General features: G+C 56.4%; 2 protein-coding genes and 1 long non-coding RNA gene across 3 annotated transcripts; 2 read left to right on the top strand and 1 right to left on the bottom strand.

Annotated features, from left to right (window-relative positions):
* Positions 1 to 3866, top strand: LOC144730681 (uncharacterized). Its single transcript, XR_013587836.1, has 2 exons — positions 1 to 1354; positions 2728 to 3866. It is a non-coding gene; the product is annotated as an uncharacterized LOC144730681 (long non-coding RNA).
* Positions 2981 to 8050, bottom strand: LOC144730667 (uncharacterized). Its single transcript, XM_078611340.1, has 3 exons — positions 7600 to 8050; positions 6363 to 6561; positions 2981 to 5420 (listed from the first exon to the last, which is right to left on the bottom strand). The coding sequence occupies exons 2-3, from the start codon at positions 6556 to 6558 to the stop codon at positions 4105 to 4107; spliced, it is 1512 nt and encodes a 503-aa protein (XP_078467466.1). The 5' UTR covers positions 6559 to 6561; positions 7600 to 8050; the 3' UTR covers positions 2981 to 4104.
* A 1664-nt stretch (positions 8051 to 9714) lies between these two features.
* Positions 9715 to 19440, top strand: LOC144730658 (PR domain zinc finger protein 4-like). The gene is made up of 12 exons (XM_078611319.1): positions 9715 to 10061; positions 10763 to 10948; positions 11668 to 12133; positions 12584 to 12832; positions 13274 to 13524; positions 14006 to 14155; positions 14710 to 14834; positions 15149 to 15234; positions 15797 to 15924; positions 16094 to 16510; positions 16920 to 17091; positions 17736 to 19440. The coding sequence occupies exons 1-12, from the start codon at positions 9947 to 9949 to the stop codon at positions 18088 to 18090; spliced, it is 2700 nt and encodes an 899-aa protein (XP_078467445.1). The 5' UTR covers positions 9715 to 9946; the 3' UTR covers positions 18091 to 19440.
* Positions 19441 to 19595: the final 155 nt, after the last annotated feature.

The raw sequence follows: 19595 nt of genomic DNA, 5'->3' as shown, positions 1-19595 counted from the left end.
TGTGTGTTGATGTGTGTGTTGATGTGTGTGTTGATGTGTGTGTTGATGTGTGTGTTGATGTGTGTGTTGATGTGTGTGTTGATGTGTGTGTTGATGTGTGTGTTGATGTGTGTGTTGATGTGTGTGTGTGTTGATGTGTGTGTGTTGGTGTGTGTGTGTTGATGTGTGTGTTGATGTGTGTGTGTGTTGATGTGTGTGTGTGTTGGTGTGTGTTGATGTGTGTGTGTTGGTGTGTGTGTGTGTTGGTGTGTGTGTGTGTTGGCGTGTGTGTGTGTTGGCGTGTGTGTGTGTTGGTGTGTGTATTGGTGTGTGTGTGTTGGTGTGTGTATTGGTGTGTGTGTGTTGGTGTGTGTGTGTTGGTGTGTGTGTGTTGGTGTGTGTGTTGATGTGTGTGTGTGTGTGTTGGCGTGTCAGTGCCTGTGTCTGGGTATGTGCGTGTCTTGGGAAATGAGAACGTGTGTGTGAGTATCCATGTGTATGTTTGTCACTTGTGTGTGCGCGTGTCTGGATTTGTGTGCGTCTGTCTTTGCTTGGGAATGAGAATGTCAGCGTGTGTGTTGGCGTGTGTGTGTGTGTCACTGTATCAGTGTGTGTGTCACTGTGGCAGTGTGTGTGTGTCACAGTCTCACTGTGTGTCACTGTGTGCGTGTAGGATCTTTGTGTTTGTGTGTCTGGGAATGTGTCAGTGTGTGTGTCACAATCTCACTGTGTGTCACTGTGTGTCTCTGTGTGTCACTGTGTGTCACAGTCTCACTGTGTGTAACTGTGTGTCACTGTGTCTCACTGTGTCAGTGTGTGTGTCACAGTCTCACTGTGTGTCACTGTTAGGATCTTTATTGTGGGGAGCGGTGGTGCAGCGGTTAGCGCTGAACCGGTCCTGGGCCTTCCCTAGGTCGACTCAGCCTCAAATGAGTACCCGGTGCGGTGTCAACATCGCCACTGGGGAGACAAAGGCGGCCGGGCGTGGTGCTGGCCACCCACCCCCTCGTGTGCCGTGCCGGCCTTCATAGGTGCTCGCTAACAGCACTTGCCCCTACAGACTGTTCAGGCTACACGGGGGATCTTTGTCTCGTGTCAGGAGTGAGAATACCTGGGCATGTTTGTCAGTGTGGGTCTGAGAGTGTGTCACCCTGTGTGAGTGTGTGTCACCGTGTGTGAGTGTACGTGAGAGTGTTCGTCGGTGTGTGCGTGATACCAGCGGTGTCAAGATCGCTGTGGAGATGGAGGCAGTCGCCCTCCAGCAACAACGGAGGGCAGAGGAGCCACGCTCACAACAACGAGCGGAGCGCCGGGCGGATAAAACGCAGAGATGGCAGAGTGGAGAGCACAGGTGGTGCATCTGCCAGTCATCTCGGTCAGTCAACGCCAGGTTTATTTCGCGACATCCTGCCAGCAGCGAGCCCTTCCACACTTCACGTGGCCTCAACGTGCACCTGGCCTGGCACAGGCACTGCGGTGACGTCACTTAATGGTTCTTGTTGTTGTTGTTGTGAGAGTTTTGACGTTGTGAGAATCCATTTGGAGCTCAAACAGCAACCGGCACAATGTTGGCCACACGGACCCCCCCCCCCCCCGGGACCCCCCCACCCCTCCAGTGTTGATGGTTCACCTGCAGACGACTCACCTGCGATCACAGCATCACCCACCACACCCCTAGCTGGAGCACCACGTGGCAGGACCCTCCTGGCAAAGAGACTCGGGACTCGGTGAGGCTTTGGCTGGGTAAACAAGCGGAGTCGTCATACTCGTGCTTTGAGAGACTCTGTGTGTGTCTCAGCGTTAATCCGATGTGTGTGATAATGACTTCTGTGAGAGGGAGCGGCGGCGCAGTGGTTAGCGCCCTCCCCTACGACCACCGCAAACCTGAGTTCGATTCCCGTTCACGGCCAACACCGTTGACGATTATCTAAACTGGTCATGGGCCTCCCCTAGGTCGACTCAGCCTCAAATGAGTACCTGGTGCTATGTGTAAACATCGCCACTAGGGAGACAAAGGCGGCCGGGCGAGTGCTGGCTACTCACCCCCTCGTGTACCGTTCCGGCCTTCATAGGTGCTCGCTAACAGCACTTGCCCCAACAGTCTGTTAAGACTATACGGGGGATCTTTGTCTTTGTGCGTCTGTAATAGTTGTTCGTTGGCTGCCCACCTGAGTTAGACTCCTGGTTACTTACCACCAATAGCAATCTAAATCTGAAACTCGGCATCCTCGAATAGGTTGACTCAGCCCTAACTGGTATGCTCAATACCACAACCACCTTATGTGCCCTACTAGCCTTGGTAAGTGCTCGCTGACACGCATAGCCCAAGCGTGATGGATTAATAGGATGTCTGTGTGTGTACGTGTACACGTGTGTGTAGTGTGTGGGTATACACGTGTGTGTGTGTGCACCTATTTAAGGCACCGCTTTGTCTGATGCCCAATTCGTGCTCGCCCCCTGGCGGACTGAATGTGAAACCACTCGTGGGGCAGGGTCCCCCGACTGAAGCCACAGCCACACCGAAGTCGGTGCGCCCTCTCACAGTCAGTGGAAATTCCATTCTCAAAAGGCAGAGACGAGTTTTCCCCAAGGACAAACACTGTTGACCTCTCACGAAGTCGTTTTATCGACGCTGCGGAGATGATGGGCCGAGGTAATGCCTGACCGAGAATTGAACTGTCCACCTGCCGACTGCGACGTGCTCCCAGTGTCAATCGCTAATGGATCCATTCGGGTGCACTTTTTAAGGAGGCGGCTACTTAATCATCACGGTCTTCATCAGCCATGAGCTACCCACTGCAGACTCCTCAAGCCGTGGGCATCTCTCGCGGTCTCGCAAAGAAAACATTCCCTCTGGCTCCTGCACACGCGCTGGATCTCATGGCTCCGTCCGCGGGAGACGCGTTCCTCGCCACGACTCTTGCGACCGTGCCGTGTACAAATATTAAACGCGTCAAGGTGAGAAATGCCCCGCGGTATCCCAGCAAGGAGGACGATGATACAAGCCGATGTGTGTTTTATTTCGAGAACTACTTGACACTTTGTCACAATTATTAGATACAGTAAGTGTATACGCTAATATTAAATAAGTTACATCTTCATGATCAAGCTTTTTACATTATGTATAAAATACCAAGCTCACATTTACATGTTTTAAAATGAAGGTATACACTAATGCTGACGTTTCAGAGCATTGACACATTCGGTACTAAACTCACATTTGATGCAACCCTCCGCACCACTCCCGTCAACTCCGCCCACGTTACCCATAAAACACCGCGCTTCACGTGCGCCATCGAGACCACTGCGTGTTATAAATAAGTTCGCTGCCGTTCCACCATAGAGGAGTGCCATTGTGTCCGACAATCCACTCCCAGTGAGACTGACATTCAATCCGGGGCTGCCAAACGCAGCAAAAAACATTCAACTGAACAAAGCAAACAACATAAGTCAACCAAAAACACGAACTTTTTTTTATTCATAATACATTTCTTTCGGGTTAGATCGTGTGGATATGTCAATATCTAACTATAACCCTTCAGTATCTGACAGAGCCAATCAAATCAACTTCTCACGTGGGAAAAATATACCAATTGATTTGATTATTCAGCCGACCGGAATTTTGAAAAGCGAGCAAAATTTTGACGAGATTTTATTTTGTCTGGTAGATATATTCCTTGGCTGTGTGTCCATGGCTGTCAAACACGAGTGTGTATCGTTGTTAATGGGAGGAATGCGCTTCTACGTTAAGTCAAGCGTGTTGACGTAGCGTACTCTGGCGGCGATGTCACACATCGGCAGCTCACATTCTCTTCTGCTGCCCTGCTCCCAACATCGTTTGGGATTATCTTGCTTCGAATAAAGAGCACGGTCCGCGAGGCAGTGCATTTGTTTTGTTTCTGCTTTTGTTACTGTGGTGACCCAGGTCACCCTTGCAAATGAGACTGGAGTTCTCACCCAAGTGACACGAAATCAACTCGAACTTGAACTCGCCCTACCCTTGAAAAAAGCTCGCACAGAGTTCTGTAAGCAGTTCAACTAAATCAGGATCCGGGCAGGAGGGGTCCATCTGCGGTTGGCATCGACCAACCCAAGATTCCAAGCTGCCACCCCCCCCTCCCCCCGTCATTTTGAGGAATGCGTCTTCTTGTGGTAGTTGAGTCCCGCGTACTGCGAGAACCCACGGCCGCAAACGGGACACACGAAGGGCTTTTCGCCCGTGTGCATGCGCATGTGCTGCGTTAGGTAGGAGGCTCGCGCGAACGCCTTCCCGCACTGCTGGCACGCGTGCGGCTTCACGCCGCTGTGCACCGTGCGGTGGCGGGCCAGGTGCGACGTGTGGGAAAACGCCACGCCGCACTTGTTGCACACGTGCGGCTTCTCGCCCGTGTGGATGCGGCGGTGCTGCCCCAGGTAGGCCGAGTTGGCGAAGGCCTTGCCGCACACCTCACAGATGTACGGCTTCTCGTCCGAGTGTGACTTGCGATGCAGCGACATGGACGAGTACTGGGTGAAGCGCTTCCCGCACACGCCGCACGCGTACGGCCGCTCGCCCGTGTGCGTCCGTCGGTGGATGTAGAGGTAGGCCGAGCGCGAGAACGTCTTGCCGCACTCGTCGCACATGTAGGGCTTCTCGCCCGTGTGCTTCAGCTTGTGAAACTTGAGCGACAGCGAGTAGTTGAACTTCTCCCCGCACACGTCGCAGGCGTAGGGCATGTCGCCCGTGTGGATGCGCATGTGCTGCGCCAGGTACGACGACTGGGCGAAGCTCTTGCCGCACTGCAGGCACAGGAACGGCTTCTCGCCGTTGTGCTTCCGCATGTGCTTGGTGAACGCCGATGACTGCATGAACGCGCGGCCGCACACCGCGCACTTGTACGGCTGCTGCTGCTGCTCCCCGTGCATCCCCTTGTGGTGGTTGAAGTAGTTCAGCGTCTTGAAGCCCTTGCCGCACTGCTCGCAGCTGTACGGCTTCTCCTTGGCTTTGCCGGCTCGCGACACTCGGGTTTTGCCGCGTCGCTTCTTCCCACCTTTCCTCTTGCTCTCGTCGAGCACGCCGCTCGCCGCTTCCCGCGACTCGTCCCGATCGGTCGGTTGCGGCGCCCCCTCCTCTTCGGGCGGAACCTTGTCGTTAGCATCGCCAGTGCCTTCCCGGACCGGGTCGGTTGGAGGGGCGGCTTCTCCCCGCTCCGGGGCGTCTCCGCTCGGCAAGCGGCGCTCGGTCGAGCTCTCCCTGGACGAGCAGTCCCTCGCCGATGACGATGATGATGACGAGGAAGAGTCCTCGGCTGAGGAGGGGGCTGCCGGGGACGGGACTGGCGACGACGCGCTCGAAGCGACGGCCACCACCGCCGCGGCCGCCTCGGTCACCGCCGCTTCGCCAGAGTCGCTCTCGGCGCCGGAATTGGAGTCATCTGCTGCATCTCCTGCACTCCAGCAGTCTAAACAGAAGCCGAGCAGAAGCAGAGCACAGCAACACAACGTTCACGTGGCGGGGACGGGGGGGGGCGACGTACTCAGCCAGGCATTGCGGTGGAGGAGAACGCAAGTGAGTGGAAGAGTAGACTGTAGGGCCCAGCAGACAACTTACTATTTGATAATAGGTTTTCCCCTTTTTTCTGGCAACAAAACAGGTGTTAAGATGTTAAAACACCAAACTGAAACCTTTTACAAGGAATAATGTCTGCATTAATCACAATACTTGTGGTCAGAATGCAAACAAAAAAAAACATACTCTGATAATATATGCATTGTCTTTGAAACTGATTGGTCCACACCAGAGACGGCTTTCTTTGTTCGACCAGAGAACGCCAAAAGGCAAACTGCACATAGATAAGCACTATCAGAGTTATGAGAGCTCGGGATGAGCAGCTACATCATGGGACGTCCTTTGCCACTACCAAAATATAATAGGTGTTTTAAAATCTTAACACCTATTTTGTTGCCAGAAAAAAGGGGATAACCTATTATCATATTTTGGTACTGGCAAAGGAGGTCCCATGATGTAACTTACTTTTTGCCTGGTGGAGAAAAACACATCTATGAACGTCTCTTCGAGCCCATTTTGCAAGCATAGCAGAGTGGGCCAGATACCCCCTTATATTGGTACAAGCCTCACGTAAAATGTCACATTTATTTTCGTTCCTGATGGCGTTATACCTTTGAAACGTGTGTTCGGGCGGTACCGCGTGTTTTGAATGCCGTCCAACGTTTCGCTCCACGTGCCGGAACCGAATTAATTCCGAATCGATCTTCAAGAAGCTCCCAGCACACGAAGCGAATCGTCCGACATCGTGGAACTGCAGCACAAGCGCGGAAGCCTGCGCGGCGGTGTGACCGGCAGCGCTCTGCCGCTCCCTCTCACACGGCGGACTGCCTCTCACCCTCGCAACTCCGCTGCTCCTCGTTATCGTCACCCTGCCCGCCCTCTTCGTCCTCCTCATCCTCGTCCTCCTCCTCCTGCTTGATGGCTCTGAGCAGCTGCTTGAGTCCGCTGACGCGCTCGGCGCGGTAGCGCGCCACCGGCGGGGCGCTCGTCGCTGCACCCCTCGCGGACTCGCTCCTCGAGGTGCCGGCCATGTCCTGCTGGGACACCACCACCATCAATGTCGCAGGAGGAAGAGCCACGTCCTTCATTTACTCAGGAAAGCCTCGGTGGCCAAACATCCTGGACATCGGGATGTTTGGCCATTTCCACTAATGGGTATTTGGCTGCGTGTGGGAGGAAACCACAGCGCCGAGAGGAAGCCAGCTTCACACAGGAAGGAATAACAAAGTTAGCCCTCGGTCCACAGCAATGGGGGCCACGAACCCCACTGACTGCACTGCCACCCCTCCTCCTGCCCACCGTGACCAATGTATGTTGAACTTCACCGTGCGCATCCGACCGTCCTGATCGCGGGAAGGGCAACAACAATGAATGAACGCGTCTCTATTTACTACCGCACTGTGCTCGTCACGTGTGCGTCTCACAGGCGCGGGCGGTGAAGTTGACAAAGCCTCTTCATTACTCTGGCGTCAGTCAAATCGGTACCACTCTGTGGAAAGCAACCCGACTATTGCCTGGTGGACAGACTGGGCCCCGCCATAGCAAGATGTAATTGCCGACAAATTGTTAGAGTTGTGGACCAGAGATGTGAGTGCCGTACCGCGCTCGTCTGAGCATGAGGCCACCTTCTCGACATGCGTGTTCATCGTCCATGCCGAGTTCAAATTATCAACAGACATGACTGTGTGTCAAGGTGCAGCCTTATCCACATTTTAAACACGTTGTCCGTGACCAAGCCCAAGTGAAAGTGTCACCTTGCCATCATATTCAGTCGGTGGATGATGATTATTGCGCATCGCAGATGACTCGAGGTGGTGGCGCCTTTGGGAGGGAGGGGGAGGAAACCTTCACCCAGCAGCGGATTGACCACGGCTGCTGCCCTGTAAGGTCACGGGTCACGAAACTTGACCTTTGACCTTACAAAGCGTCGTGGGTACAACGCAGACACGGGGGCCACAACTGCCCAGGGCTCAAGTCCCTCCCCCCAGTGAACACGAGGACGTTGTTGGCCCAGCGCATGCCCAACGTGGCCCCAACGTTGGGGCAACGTCTGCAATGTTTACGGGGCTCACCTTGATCACAACTCGGAGGCCGTGGTGGAAACCTGGTGGGGGGGGGGAGACGCCAGGTCCCTGGCTGCTGCTGCTGCTGCTCCTGCTGTTGCCCCTGGCCCGTGGCGTCTTCTCTACGGGACCGGGGAGACCATGGCCAGCTGCGCGGGGAGACGGAGAGAGAGAGAGATGGTGGTGGTGGTGGGGAGAGGGAATGGTGGTAGAGCGTGAGAGGAGGAGGAGGATGATGAGCGAGGTGGGTGATGGAGGAGAGCGGCAGGAGGTGACGCGGGGCGGAAAGGGAACCCGGCGCGACCCGGCAGTGATGGGGCGGGAGGAGGAGGGGGGGGACACGCGGCCCGGCTGACATCAACATAATCACACAACCCTCATCACACAGTCCACATCACTACCCACATCACACGATCCTCATCACACTACCCTCATCACGCAACCCACATCACACAACCCACATCACACAACCCACATCACACAACCCACATCACACAACCCACATCACACAACCCACATCACACAACCCACATCACACTACCCACATCACACTACCCACATCACACTACCCACATCACACGACCCACATCACACGACCCTCATCACACGACCCTCATCACACGATCCTCATCACACGATCCTCATCACACGATCCTCATCACACGATCCTCATCACACGATCCTCATCTCGCTACCCACATCACGCAACCCACATCACGCAACCCTCATCACGCAACCCTCATCACGCAACCCTCATCACGCAACCCTCATCACGCAACCCTCATCACGCAACCCTCATCACGCAACCCTCATCACGCAACCCTCATCACTACCCACATCACACGATCCTCATCACACGACCCTCATCACACGATCCACATCACTACCCACATCACACAACCCTCGTTACTACCGATATCGCCACTGCGCTTACTTAACATCGTTTCACCATCATCATCACCATCGCTTCATTGTGGCTGAGCTGACCACATCATCTCTGAGCCGGCACTCCACTCGACTGTTCCATACGACGATTCGAGACGTGCTGTGCACACAATCCGCGTGTTTTTCACCGATTCCCACTTGTAAACTAAGACATTAAAATCATCACTTCAGTCGGAGCGCAGAACGCTTTTAGAACGAGTTGGCGACTTAAGATAATGCGGAGTGGCAACTCTAGAATGACGAAGGCGATGAAGGCGATGCCGTGACACCCGTGCGTGGCGTGGTGACAACACGGGGATCGTACGAGGACGACGATCTTCATTCAGCCCCCCGCCGCTGCCTGGAGCCCCCCGCCTGTCTGCAGGGGGGCACCTGAGCCCCCCCCCCCCCCCCCCCCCCCCCCAGGTACGAGCTGCGAGATTGCGAAGTCTCTCCCACTGATTGCTGCTGTCACGTTGGGCCCCGTGCGACCAGCACGCGACGTGGGGCGTCTGTGATGTATCGTGTGCCGATACCGGAAGAATCCGATGAGCCGTAGAGTTATTTTATTTCTCACAGATCTCCACGAGTTGTCACAGATGTCACCCACGGCACCGTTGCCTTTCTGTGGCACAGTCCGGTGGCAATGTCGACTTCCTTGCCTTGTGTCCTCATTTCCCTTCTGCGGCATTCACTTTGAGTCTCCTTCACCTCACTTGGAGTCTCATTCTTCACCTCACTTGAAATGATGTTTCGGCCATTATCGTGCAGCGAACGCTTTATTACATCACGGGAGCGCAGGCCACCATGGACCTCGGGCTGCCCCTGGCTCTCTCGACCCCTCTGGGCCCTCCGGCCGTCGTGTGGCCCTCTTCCCACCTCGTGTCCACGCTGGGCCCTCCCTCCTCCGGGCTCCGTGGCCCCTGCTCTGGCCCTCGGCTCCGTGTCACCCACTCCGATACCTCTAGACCAGAGCTTTGGGCAGCTGGGCACATCAAGTCACGATGGCCCGAAACGCCAAGTGGCCAGCGACAAACAGCAATATCAAAGTTGTGCTAGATTCGAGTTGTCAGCACGTTTCTTGAGTAGAGCCAGGTTATTGTCGGCGCTTAATAAAATAAACGATGGGACATAAATATAAAGTGGAGCAGTGTGAGGAAGTAGCAGAAAGAGAAGCACTCTGATGTGCAGTGTGGTGAGTGGGTGTGTGAGTGTGTTGCTGTGACCTGCAGTGTGGTGAGCGAGTGGGTGAGTGAGTGTGTTGCTGTGACCTGCAGTGTGGTGAGTGAATGGGTGAGTGAGTGTGTGAGTGTGTTGCTGTGGCCTGCAGTGTGGTGGTTGGACACGGTGCTGATGTGACGGAACAGCCGGTGAGGTAGACCAAGGTTGCCGCTGACTCAATCTGGTGCCGTCTCGTTCCTGTTGCCGCAGGATGATGAACGAGATGAACCTCAACGTTCCGGGGATGGAGCCGATGGGAGGTGGTGGAGGCGGGGGGTCTCACCTTGGCCTGGCCTCGCCGTCGCACAGCTCCATCACGCCCACGGGTGAGACCTTCCAGGCCTCGACACTCGACGTGGTTTGTCGCTCAGTCGCCGTGGCCAGCCTCGCTGAGGGCAGGGACACTGTTGAAGTGATCGCGCGTCACAGCGGTGAGCTGCTCCTGGTGGTGGTGGTTGGTCGAAGTTCACTTGGCTTTCCGCAATGGACTCTCCGATGTGGTTCTCGCTGTCGGTCACGCTCTTTTACGGGAAAGTAACGCATACAGTCATTCAAAACCTTTAATTTTAACCAATTATAATCAACCATGACCTATTTACTGCTAAATGAAGGCCTCCAAGCATTTTTGTCTCTCAGTGTCTCGCGACGCAACAATCCGACAAACTTCTCCGCACGATCTGATTTCTTTGCTCCAAATCCGCGGCGGTTGTCCTCTCAGGCATGTTCCCTCCTCTCCACCGTTAGCCTCAACCACCGGTCACCGTCCCGTCCGTGATGTATCCTGGCCCACTTTTCTTAACCGTCCATATGACATCTCTAGCTTGCGTACGTTCTCTCATCCATGTGTTCCTTTTCCGAGCTTCTTTTGCCCACTTTCGATGGCGGTGTTTACGATCCGTATGTCACATTCAATGCAGCGATTCATTGTTGTACGCCTACTTTGAAAGGCCTCCTCTTTAGTGAAAGTATGCGGTGTGGTGACAAGATCTGATGACGGGTCATTGGTTACGCCGTGCCGTCCGCGCAGGCATGGCGGTGTCCATCCCGAGCCTGCCGCCCGCCATCGGCTCGCTCTCCTCCGCCCTCTCGCTCGTGCTGCCCCTGGGCCTGGGGGACCGCGGCGTCGTGTGCAACGTGCCCCCCGACAGGAACTACCCGCTCCCGCCACCGTACCCGCACGTGGAAAGCGGCTACATCCGGCACATCCTGCCTGGTGCGCCTCCATCCCTGCCTCCCTCCCTCCGTCGGTGGTGCCACTTGGGAGTGTTTCGGCAACGTGCCCATTCTCCGGAACAAAAAATGGCTTGAGCCAATCAAACGCATTCAAGGCGTAATTGTTGAGGTTGAGCTCCCCGGCGAGTCTATGAACTGCCACGATTCATATTTTCCATCTCATATGCATTGTTTTACGATCATGTTTGGTTCTATAGTGGTCTGTTCTGGTCATGGGTACACAATTTTTCATACGCATTTTGTACATCATTGATTCTCACACGCACAATTCTACGCATTGTATCGTGAGCAAAATAATTTCTCTAGGGCAGAGGTCAGCAACCTGCGGCTCCGGAGCCGTATGTGGCTCTTTCAGGGCTGCTTTGTGACGTGATTAATTAAGGACCCACCGTCTCGTATTCACAGGTATTTCTGCTCTTGAAATATTGAGTTTCTTACGGAATTCGAAAAAAATGACTCTTCCTGTTATTTTGTTTGCCGACCCGTGCTCTAGGCTGACAAAGAGCGCACGGTTATATTATACCTGTTACAAAGCTAAAGCAAATAAGCAGGCGTGTGTCATTGCTTGTGCTGTAGAGCCTATTGAGAGGGTGGCACCAGAGGGTGATACCCCCACCGTCTGTCCGTGCGCTCGCGCTCCAACGTCGTCGGAATCCACGTCGAGTCGTTTAAACCTGCCGCCCTGGCCGCTCGCTGCAGGGATCCTGTCCTACCTCGCGGACCGGCCGCCACCGCAGTACGTGCACCCGGGGCCCGGCACCGTGGAGGCCGGCGCCGCGGCCGTGCCCTTGGCCCACAGCGTGGCGGCGGCCGCGGCGGCCGCGGCGGCGGCCGCCGGCCTGGAGCACTACCACCCGGGCGACTCGCTCGGCCTCGAGGCCGCCAAGGCCCAGCTCGACGCGGCCGCCGAGCGGAGCCCGACGCCGCCCGGCAGCCCCCACCGGGCCGACGACGCCAACGCCGCCGCAGCGCAGCAGCACCACCACCATCGGCACCACTCGCCGCACGGCCACCCGCACCACCCGCACAGCCACCACCTCCCGCTGCACCACCACCACCACCACTTGCACCACCACCACCACCACCACGGCCAGCACCACCACGCGCAGCTGCATCACCACCATCACCACGTGGAGACGCACATCGCCATCGACTGCGTCTCCAGGTGAGCTGCACGGCGGTGCGTGTGGTTACACTGCTCGGGGGTTGTCTCGATCGTTGTAACGGAGTGAATTAGGAAGGTTGGTGGCAGCAGGCGATTGGATCTAAGGTGGTGTTGTGGTGTTCGCGTGCATGCATGTGTGTGTATACGCGTGTGTGTGTATACGCGTATGTGTGTCTGTGTTTTTCGGCGGGGTGCGGATGTGTTTGTTCATGCATGTGAGGAGCGGTGACCGGGCTGCGCTATCGGGCAACCTGAGTTCCATTCCCAATCACGGCTAACATCAGTGGCAAGTGATGTCTGAACTGGTCCTGCACATTGTCCAGGCCGCACCACCCCCTCGTACACCATTCGCGTTTTCTCAGGTGCTCACTAACAGCATTTGCCCAAAGTCTGTTAAAGGCCGTGCGAGGTGTCTTTGTCCGCTACTGTGTGTGTGTGTGCACATGTCAGATCGAGCAGGGCCCCGAGCCCGGTCTCCCCGAGCTGCGGGGCGGCGATGGACGCCGCCGCCGACTCGCTCGCCATGGAGGGTGTGACCCATGACCCCGACACGCCGGGCCTAGGCGGACACTCCGCCTCCCTGGAGCTTCCGGTCGTCATCGACGCCAGCGACTACCAGGACAGCTGCCGAGACGACGAGGACGACGGCGATGACGACGAGGAGGAGCGCGATGAGCAGCAGGCGGCAGTCGTGAGCAGGTGCGTGGCTGAGCAAACCCCACACAGGTTTGACATGCTGCCAGCGTCTGCAGTAAACTATAACTGCGTTTCCACGACCCCCAAATTGCTTCTCTTTACGTCAGAGTTGGGCCCGAGCGAAGAGGCGGTCCCTCAATGTCAACCAAAGATGTTGTTGGTGGCACCAAGGTTTCATTTCACATTCTGCTTAACAGCTACAACGTTCCACTTTTAACGTTGTCAGCAACGCTGTTTTGACCTTTTAGCACGCAACCTGCCCAACTCATGCAAGAGACTGTTAAAGGCTGCACGGGGGTGTCTTCGTGGTCCTGAAGGCTGAACTGAATCTTTACCCTTCTGTGTGCATGTGCGTGCGCGTGCGTGCGTGTGCACCCGTGTATGTGCGCGCATGTGAATACTTATGCGTTCCATGTGCGTGCATGCGCGTACGTGTTGTTACAGATGCGGCGCGGTGCAGGCGCTCCAGGCCGTGAGCTCCATCGTGCTGGAGCCCGTGGAGTTGCCCCCGGGGCTCCACCACGGCGGCCGCGCCCCGCTCGCCGGCTCCGCCGACCCCTCCTCGGAGGGCGGCGGCCACGCGGCGGGGCTGGCGCTGGCGCCCGCCAACTCGGTGCGCCTCGCGGGGCCGGGGGAGGAGATGCGCGTCGCGGTGCTGCAGCGCGAGGGGATGGCGCACGAGGACAGATCCGTGTGTGAGTACGTCGCGCGCGTCACGTTTAACGTACCACCCTTAGCGGCTTAAAATAACGTGCAACGTCCGCAGATCCGACTCGCTGGGGACTGAGCTGCAGGCAGAACTGTGTCACTGGACACCAAGCGCACACTGCTCTAATCGTGGGGAAATGCTTTCCTGTGCTTTAGCAGTGAGCAGCTATGCAGCAGTAAGGCCCACTGAGCTATTTCGCTCTTTTTCAGAAGTGACCTGAGAACAAATGATAGCTCAACAAAGTGGCTTCTTGTCACGCTTTTAAATGTGGAGGGAAAACCGGAGGACGCTAACTCTGTGTGAAAAGGTCGGATTTGTTCAAATCTGTACAAGATGACACACCGTCATACATGCATACTGCACCGAGCGTGGGGATAGGCGACAGCCAGACAGGTGACGTTTAACCGTAATCGCCTCGTCACGGCCGCGGCGTCCGTCCAGAGTCAGCGTCTCGCCCATGCCACCAGGGTGCCCCGTGTGCGACGACGCGTTCGAGGACGACTGCCCGACCCACGGGCCGCTGACGCTCATCCCCGACTCGCCCATCGAGACGCGCGCTCGCCTCTCCCTGCCCAAGCAGCTGGCGCTCCTCTTCGCCTACGACGGCGGCGTCTCCGGTTCGTGGCCCGCGTGGCGCCCGCGGTTTTTCCCCGTCCGGCACGCGCTCCGTCCGTCCTCCCCTGCCTGTGGAATTTGTCCATGGCTCGTTTCGTCTGTGCTCTCGAGCTAATTAATCTCAAGCGCGCGGCGAAAATCCAGAACGACGGTGGAGACAAAGATCAAAAAATTTAAATGCAGGACCGATGGCACTCGGTGACCACGCAGAAAAACCAACGGCATCATCGGCGCCACTGAGGCCACACACCGACCAGTCCCAGGATGGACCCGAGGCTGGTGGTGGTCACGGGCTGGAGGTGGTGGTTAAAATATTTCATGTGGTTGGTGTTTGGTAGTGATGGGCGGTGACGTGGTTAAAATACCCGTGCGAGTCTTATTTGTTTACTTTTTGTGTTATCTTTGCATGTGTCGGTGCGCGTGTGTGGTTTTGTCGCTGTACGTCCACACCCCTTGCCGGTTTGTATGCGTGCGTACGTATTTGTATAAACGTTTGTGTCTCGTGTGTCTGTGCGCGTGCGTGCTTGTATGTGTCTGCGTGCATGCGCGTTTGCAGGCGTGCGCACGCTGCAGGCCCTGCCCGTGCGCACGTGCTTCGGGCCGCTCACGGGCCGGCACGTGCTGCCCCAGCAGCAGGAGGCGTGGGCGCGTCTGGACATGGGCAGCCTCAACGTGTGGAAGGTGCCCGACCCTCCTCCTGCACCTCCATCATCGCACTCAGTCGCGCGCACGCCCGCGGTCCAGCGCGCTAGAGGCAAGGGAATGGCATCGAAATTCACGAATGGGGCCGTGAGTTGGCCGGGAGATGGCCGTGCAGCGATTGTGTTGGTGGCACACAATCCCTCGGTGGGGACCGTCGGGTGTTGTCCCATCTTACGTGTGGGTTTCTCTGGATACTCCGGTTTCTTCCATTATTTAACTGAGTGTGCAGCCATGCTGCTGCTTGCGTGTGTGCTGCCTTGTTGAAATGACGGAGCCTTGTCCTGTACCTACAGATTTTTCGGGATGAGCAGCTGCAGTTCTGTGTCTGTACGGAGGACGAGGATGAGTCGAACTGGCTCTCCCTGGTACAGAGAGCCAGGTACTTGGGCCCCGCGTGTGTGTTCATGTCTATTTAACACGTAGGCTTCCGCGACCAATATCATCCATAATAAGAGGTATTTTGGGTTAGATCGCGTAAATATATGTGTGTCGTTAAAACCCGCCACCACCCGACACAGCCAACTAGTAAGGGTTGTCACGTCAACAGAACGTGCCAATTCGTCACTACAGCACACCGGTGTGTTTGAGAGCTAAGCCACAACATTTACAATCTGAGTACGACGTTTCGCAGTCCGCCTGCTGGATTTCTTCTCCTGAAGACGATTGCTTGTGTTGCGATCGAAACTTGAAACCCACACGATGGACCATACAGTAAACCACTATAGTTTGCACTCTTTCAACGGAGGAGGAACAGCAAAACGACACGAACTCTCTCTGCTGAAGCCCTCTCGTCGTGACCAGCAGGCCTCGACATTGGCATCAAGCTCCTGAACCACATCGCTGGTGCCATCAAGCGCAAGAACAGAATGCCGACGCCGTACGCGAGGAGCACGAGCACGTGCGTGCGTCAAGGCTGTTGGCTGTGTCGCCCGTGCTTCCAGGACGTCAGAGGAGCAGAACCTGGTGGCGTACCTGCACGAGGGGAAGGTGTACCTGTGCACATCCCGTGATGTGGCGCCCTTCTCACCGCTCTGCTTCTACTACTGCAGGGACTACGCACGCCAGCTGGGTGAGCTTCCCTTGCACCCCCACCACCCCCCCCCCCCCCAGACACGCCCCCCACACTCCATCCACACGCTGCTTTTCTAAGAGGGGACTCGGGAGTCAAGAGCATTGAGCACTCGCCCCACCATCTGTTGAAGGCTATACGGGGAATCTTTATCTTTGTGTGTGTGCAGCCCTGCCCGAGTCGCTGCATTCCCCACGCTACGAGGAGTGCGGCAAAGACTTCTCTCCAGTGGGCGGCCTGCAGGGCGGCCTGCAAGGCGGCCTGCACGTCCGCGCCAGCGCCGCAGTGTGCCCCGACGTTGGCAATGGAGACGTGGGGCCGGGGAGCGCGGCGGCCATGGGGGAGGCCGTGGTAGTGACGGCGGGGGAGGCCTCGGCGGACGTGGATGCCGGCACGGTGGCGAGCGACGAGCGACCCGGCAGAAAGTTGCTGGCCTGCACCGTGTGCTCCAGGGCCTTCCCCACTAACTCCAAGCTGAGGCTGCACATGCTGGGCCACATGGGCGTGCGTCCGCACGCGTGCCAGTACTGCGGAAAGACATTCTGCGACCCCAGCAACCTGCGCACCCACCTGCGGATACACACGGGTACCGAAACACGAGATTCTCCGTATGGCCCAGAACAGACTGTTGGGGCGAGTGTTGTTAGCGAGCACCTATTGAGGCCGGCACAGCAGACGAGGGGGTGGGTGGCCAAAACCACGCCCGGCTGCCTTTGTCTCCCCGGTCGTGACGTTTTACACGCACTACACCAAGTACACATTTAAGGCTGAGTCGACCTAAGAAAGGCCCAGGACCCTTTCAAATATTCGTCAGCGATGTTGACCATGAGCGGGAATTGAACTCGGCTGGCCGGGTTCGTAGCGCAGCTCACTAAACCGCCGTGCGCTACGTACGTAACACGGTTACGCACACACACACAGGCACACGTGGGTACGCGCGTACCTGCGTTTCCCGCACGCGAGGCTCACGGCGCGCCCCCTCCCCGTGCCCTCAGGCCAACGCAACTTCAGCTGTGAGGTGTGCGGCCGCAGCTTCACGCAGAAGGCGCACCTCACCTCCCACGCGCAGGTGCACGCGGGCGGCGCGAAGACGCTGCGCTGTGACGCGTGCGGCAAGCTGTTCGCTCGGCGCCACGACCTCAAGCAGCACTCGTACATGCACACGGGGTGAGACACACGCACGCACACGGGGTGAGACACACACAAGCACGCGGGGTGAGACGCACACACGCACGCGGGGTGGGACACACGCACACACGCGGGGTGAGACGCACACGCGGGGTGAGACGCACACACACACACGCGGGGTGGGACACACGCACACACGCGCGGTGAGACGCACACACACACGCGGGGTGGGACACACGCACACACGCGGGGTGAGACGCACACACACACACGCGGGGTGAGACGCACGCGGGGTGAGACGCTCACATGCACGCAGGGTGGGACGCACGCACGCGCTTTTCGCTTTGTCTGGCTGTCTTTGTCTCCCCACATATTTACACACTATATGAGGTACTCACTTCAGATCGAATTGATCTTGGGAGGTGGTCTAGAACCGGTTCAGATAGAATTTAACTCAGGTCGCCAAATCCTTAGCGCTATGCACTGACCATTGCACCACCGTTCCCACAAATGACACACGCGTTGCACACACGTACACTCCACTCAAACACAATACACACACACGTACAGTCACGCGCGCGTCATGCACGCACACCGAGGTTGCCCTGTGACTCCGCGCGCCCCCACCCCCGCACGCCCCCACCCCCGCACGCCCCCACCCCCGCGCGCGTGTTCGTGCACAGGGAGCGCACCGTCAAGTGCCCCGAGTGCGGGAAGATGTTCTGGCGCGCGACCCACATGCGCAAGCATCTCAAGACCCACTTGGGCCGCCGTGAGTTCACCTGCCTGCGATGCTGCAAGGCCTTCCTCACGCGCTACCACCTGGCACGGCACATCAAAGGCTGCCGCTGCGGCCACAACGCCCCCTCTTCCGCCGCCGCCGCCTCCTCCTCCTCCTCCTCTGGGGTCGTCATCGTCGGTCCCGTGGAGGCAGCGGGGGGCGGAGGTCACGACGGGGAAAGAGGTCACGACGGGGACGTGTCCACGAGCGGTTCGGACGAGGAGACGCGGCCCGCGGAGGATGAGCGCGACGAGTGAGGTCTCGCGTCCCCGCGACGCGGAGGCCACGTGGCGGTGGCCGTGTCAGGAAGCGATTCCCCGCAGATGCTGGCTCAACGCGCTGCTGCTTCTGCTGTGACCGTAGCTGCTTCTCGCTCCAAGTGTCGCCAACTCTGCGATCGTCACTTCATCTTGTGACCTTTGGGTTTCCCGAGCGGCAACTTGTTGTCAAGCCGACTAGCGACAAATCTCCTGACTTTGTATCATGACATTCGGAGCGAGTCCAGGTTTATATGAAGGATCCTGTATCAGTTTTCTGCTCGTTAAGTTGTCCTCTGGCATTTTTGATGATCAGCAACGGGTCCGTCTAGTGATGAGATGGGACGTTCACCGCCCCAGTTATAATTTGCGCCATCTGCTTGACGGTGGACGTGAAAGATCCCCGTGACGTTATTCGCGAGAGTAGGCCATTGCGTGCCGGCGTCACGGTCCACATTTGCCACATTCGAAAGTGAATTCTCAATTGGGATGATGCGACTGTAATCATGGCCTCCTGGTGGCAGGCTGATGGCCCAGGCCACTCTTGGAAATGCGACTCTATCCTGGTCACTTGAATTCTCAACTGGGCAATCAAAATTAAATTAAACTGATATGAGGTTAGTCGTCTCGTTTCCTCGTTGCTGTGTGTGGCTGCTCCACTTACAAAGCATCGAGGATGAACTGTTGTAATTTTCTGTGTCACGATAAAAACATTTTTTTATTGAGTTTACCCAACTAGCCTGAAATTAATCATGAATTTTCATATACTTATGTACTGTAATTATATATTACCAATGATACATTCTTCCAACCACTATTCCACATGTCATGTGCAAAATAATGAAATGTTTAAGTTAAATTGCATGAATAGTGAATTCCATCACCTTAATAGCTGTGCCTGAACACAACTCATCTCAGAGCAACTCAACAGTGCCCGTCTGTTCCTGTGTGTTGTCAGGTTTGGGTTCGTAAGGTCATCAGGTCTTGACCTCCTGGAAGGGGTCACCCCGTTGGACACACGGTTATCACCGCATCTCGTGCTGCCGCAAAGGCTCGGCTGTCGTACCGCTGCCAACGACAACCTCGCTTATGTCCAAGTGATTAATTCTAGGAAGCAGACGCACTTGAATAATCACTTAACAATTACGAGAAAATCCAGTGCTTTTTCAAATCGATGATGTTATAATCACACCATTTGGATAAACGTATACAAAGAGGCACAAATCAGGTGAATGTGTCGCCAGCCTCTCGGCAGGGGACAGTCCAGAAATATATATTGTACTGTGCTTCGATGCTCCCCACCACCAAGCCCGTCTTGTATGGCATAAAGAAGTTTTTTACCAAATGTAATTGGTTGAAATGCAAGTTTTGTGTGCGTCGTGTAAATGTCGTTTTTGATCCTATTTTCACATTTCCACCCCGTCACGTTCCTGTAGCTGTTGCCACTGCCGATGGTCTTGGGCCGTGGTCGTCCTTACAAAAGAGCTGCTTAGCTCAGCGTGCCT

Source organism: Lampetra planeri, chromosome 36 (assembly GCF_965212315.1).
Source record: "Lampetra planeri chromosome 36, kcLamPlan1.2.h2, whole genome shotgun sequence".
Taxonomy (NCBI): Eukaryota; Metazoa; Chordata; class Hyperoartia; order Petromyzontiformes; family Petromyzontidae; genus Lampetra; species Lampetra planeri.
Note: the sequence above shows the minus strand (reverse complement) of the source record. Positions and strands in the feature narration are given on the sequence as shown.

Coding starts and splice junctions, on each gene's coding strand:
- LOC144730667 (XM_078611340.1), bottom strand. CDS start 6,558: ATGGCCGGCACCTCGAGGAGCGAGTCCGCGAGGGGTGCAGCGACGAGC. Junction 5,421..6,362: donor GGAGCAGCGGAGTTGCGAGG/GTGAGAGGCAGT, acceptor GCTTCTGTTTAG/ACTGCTGGAGTGCAGGAGAT.
- LOC144730658 (XM_078611319.1), top strand. CDS start 9,947: ATGATGAACGAGATGAACCTCAACGTTCCGGGGATGGAGCCGATGGGA. Junction 13,525..14,005: donor GCACGAGGACAGATCCGTGT/GTGAGTACGTCG, acceptor CCATGCCACCAG/GGTGCCCCGTGTGCGACGAC. Junction 14,156..14,709: donor CTACGACGGCGGCGTCTCCG/GTTCGTGGCCCG, acceptor GCGCGTTTGCAG/GCGTGCGCACGCTGCAGGCC.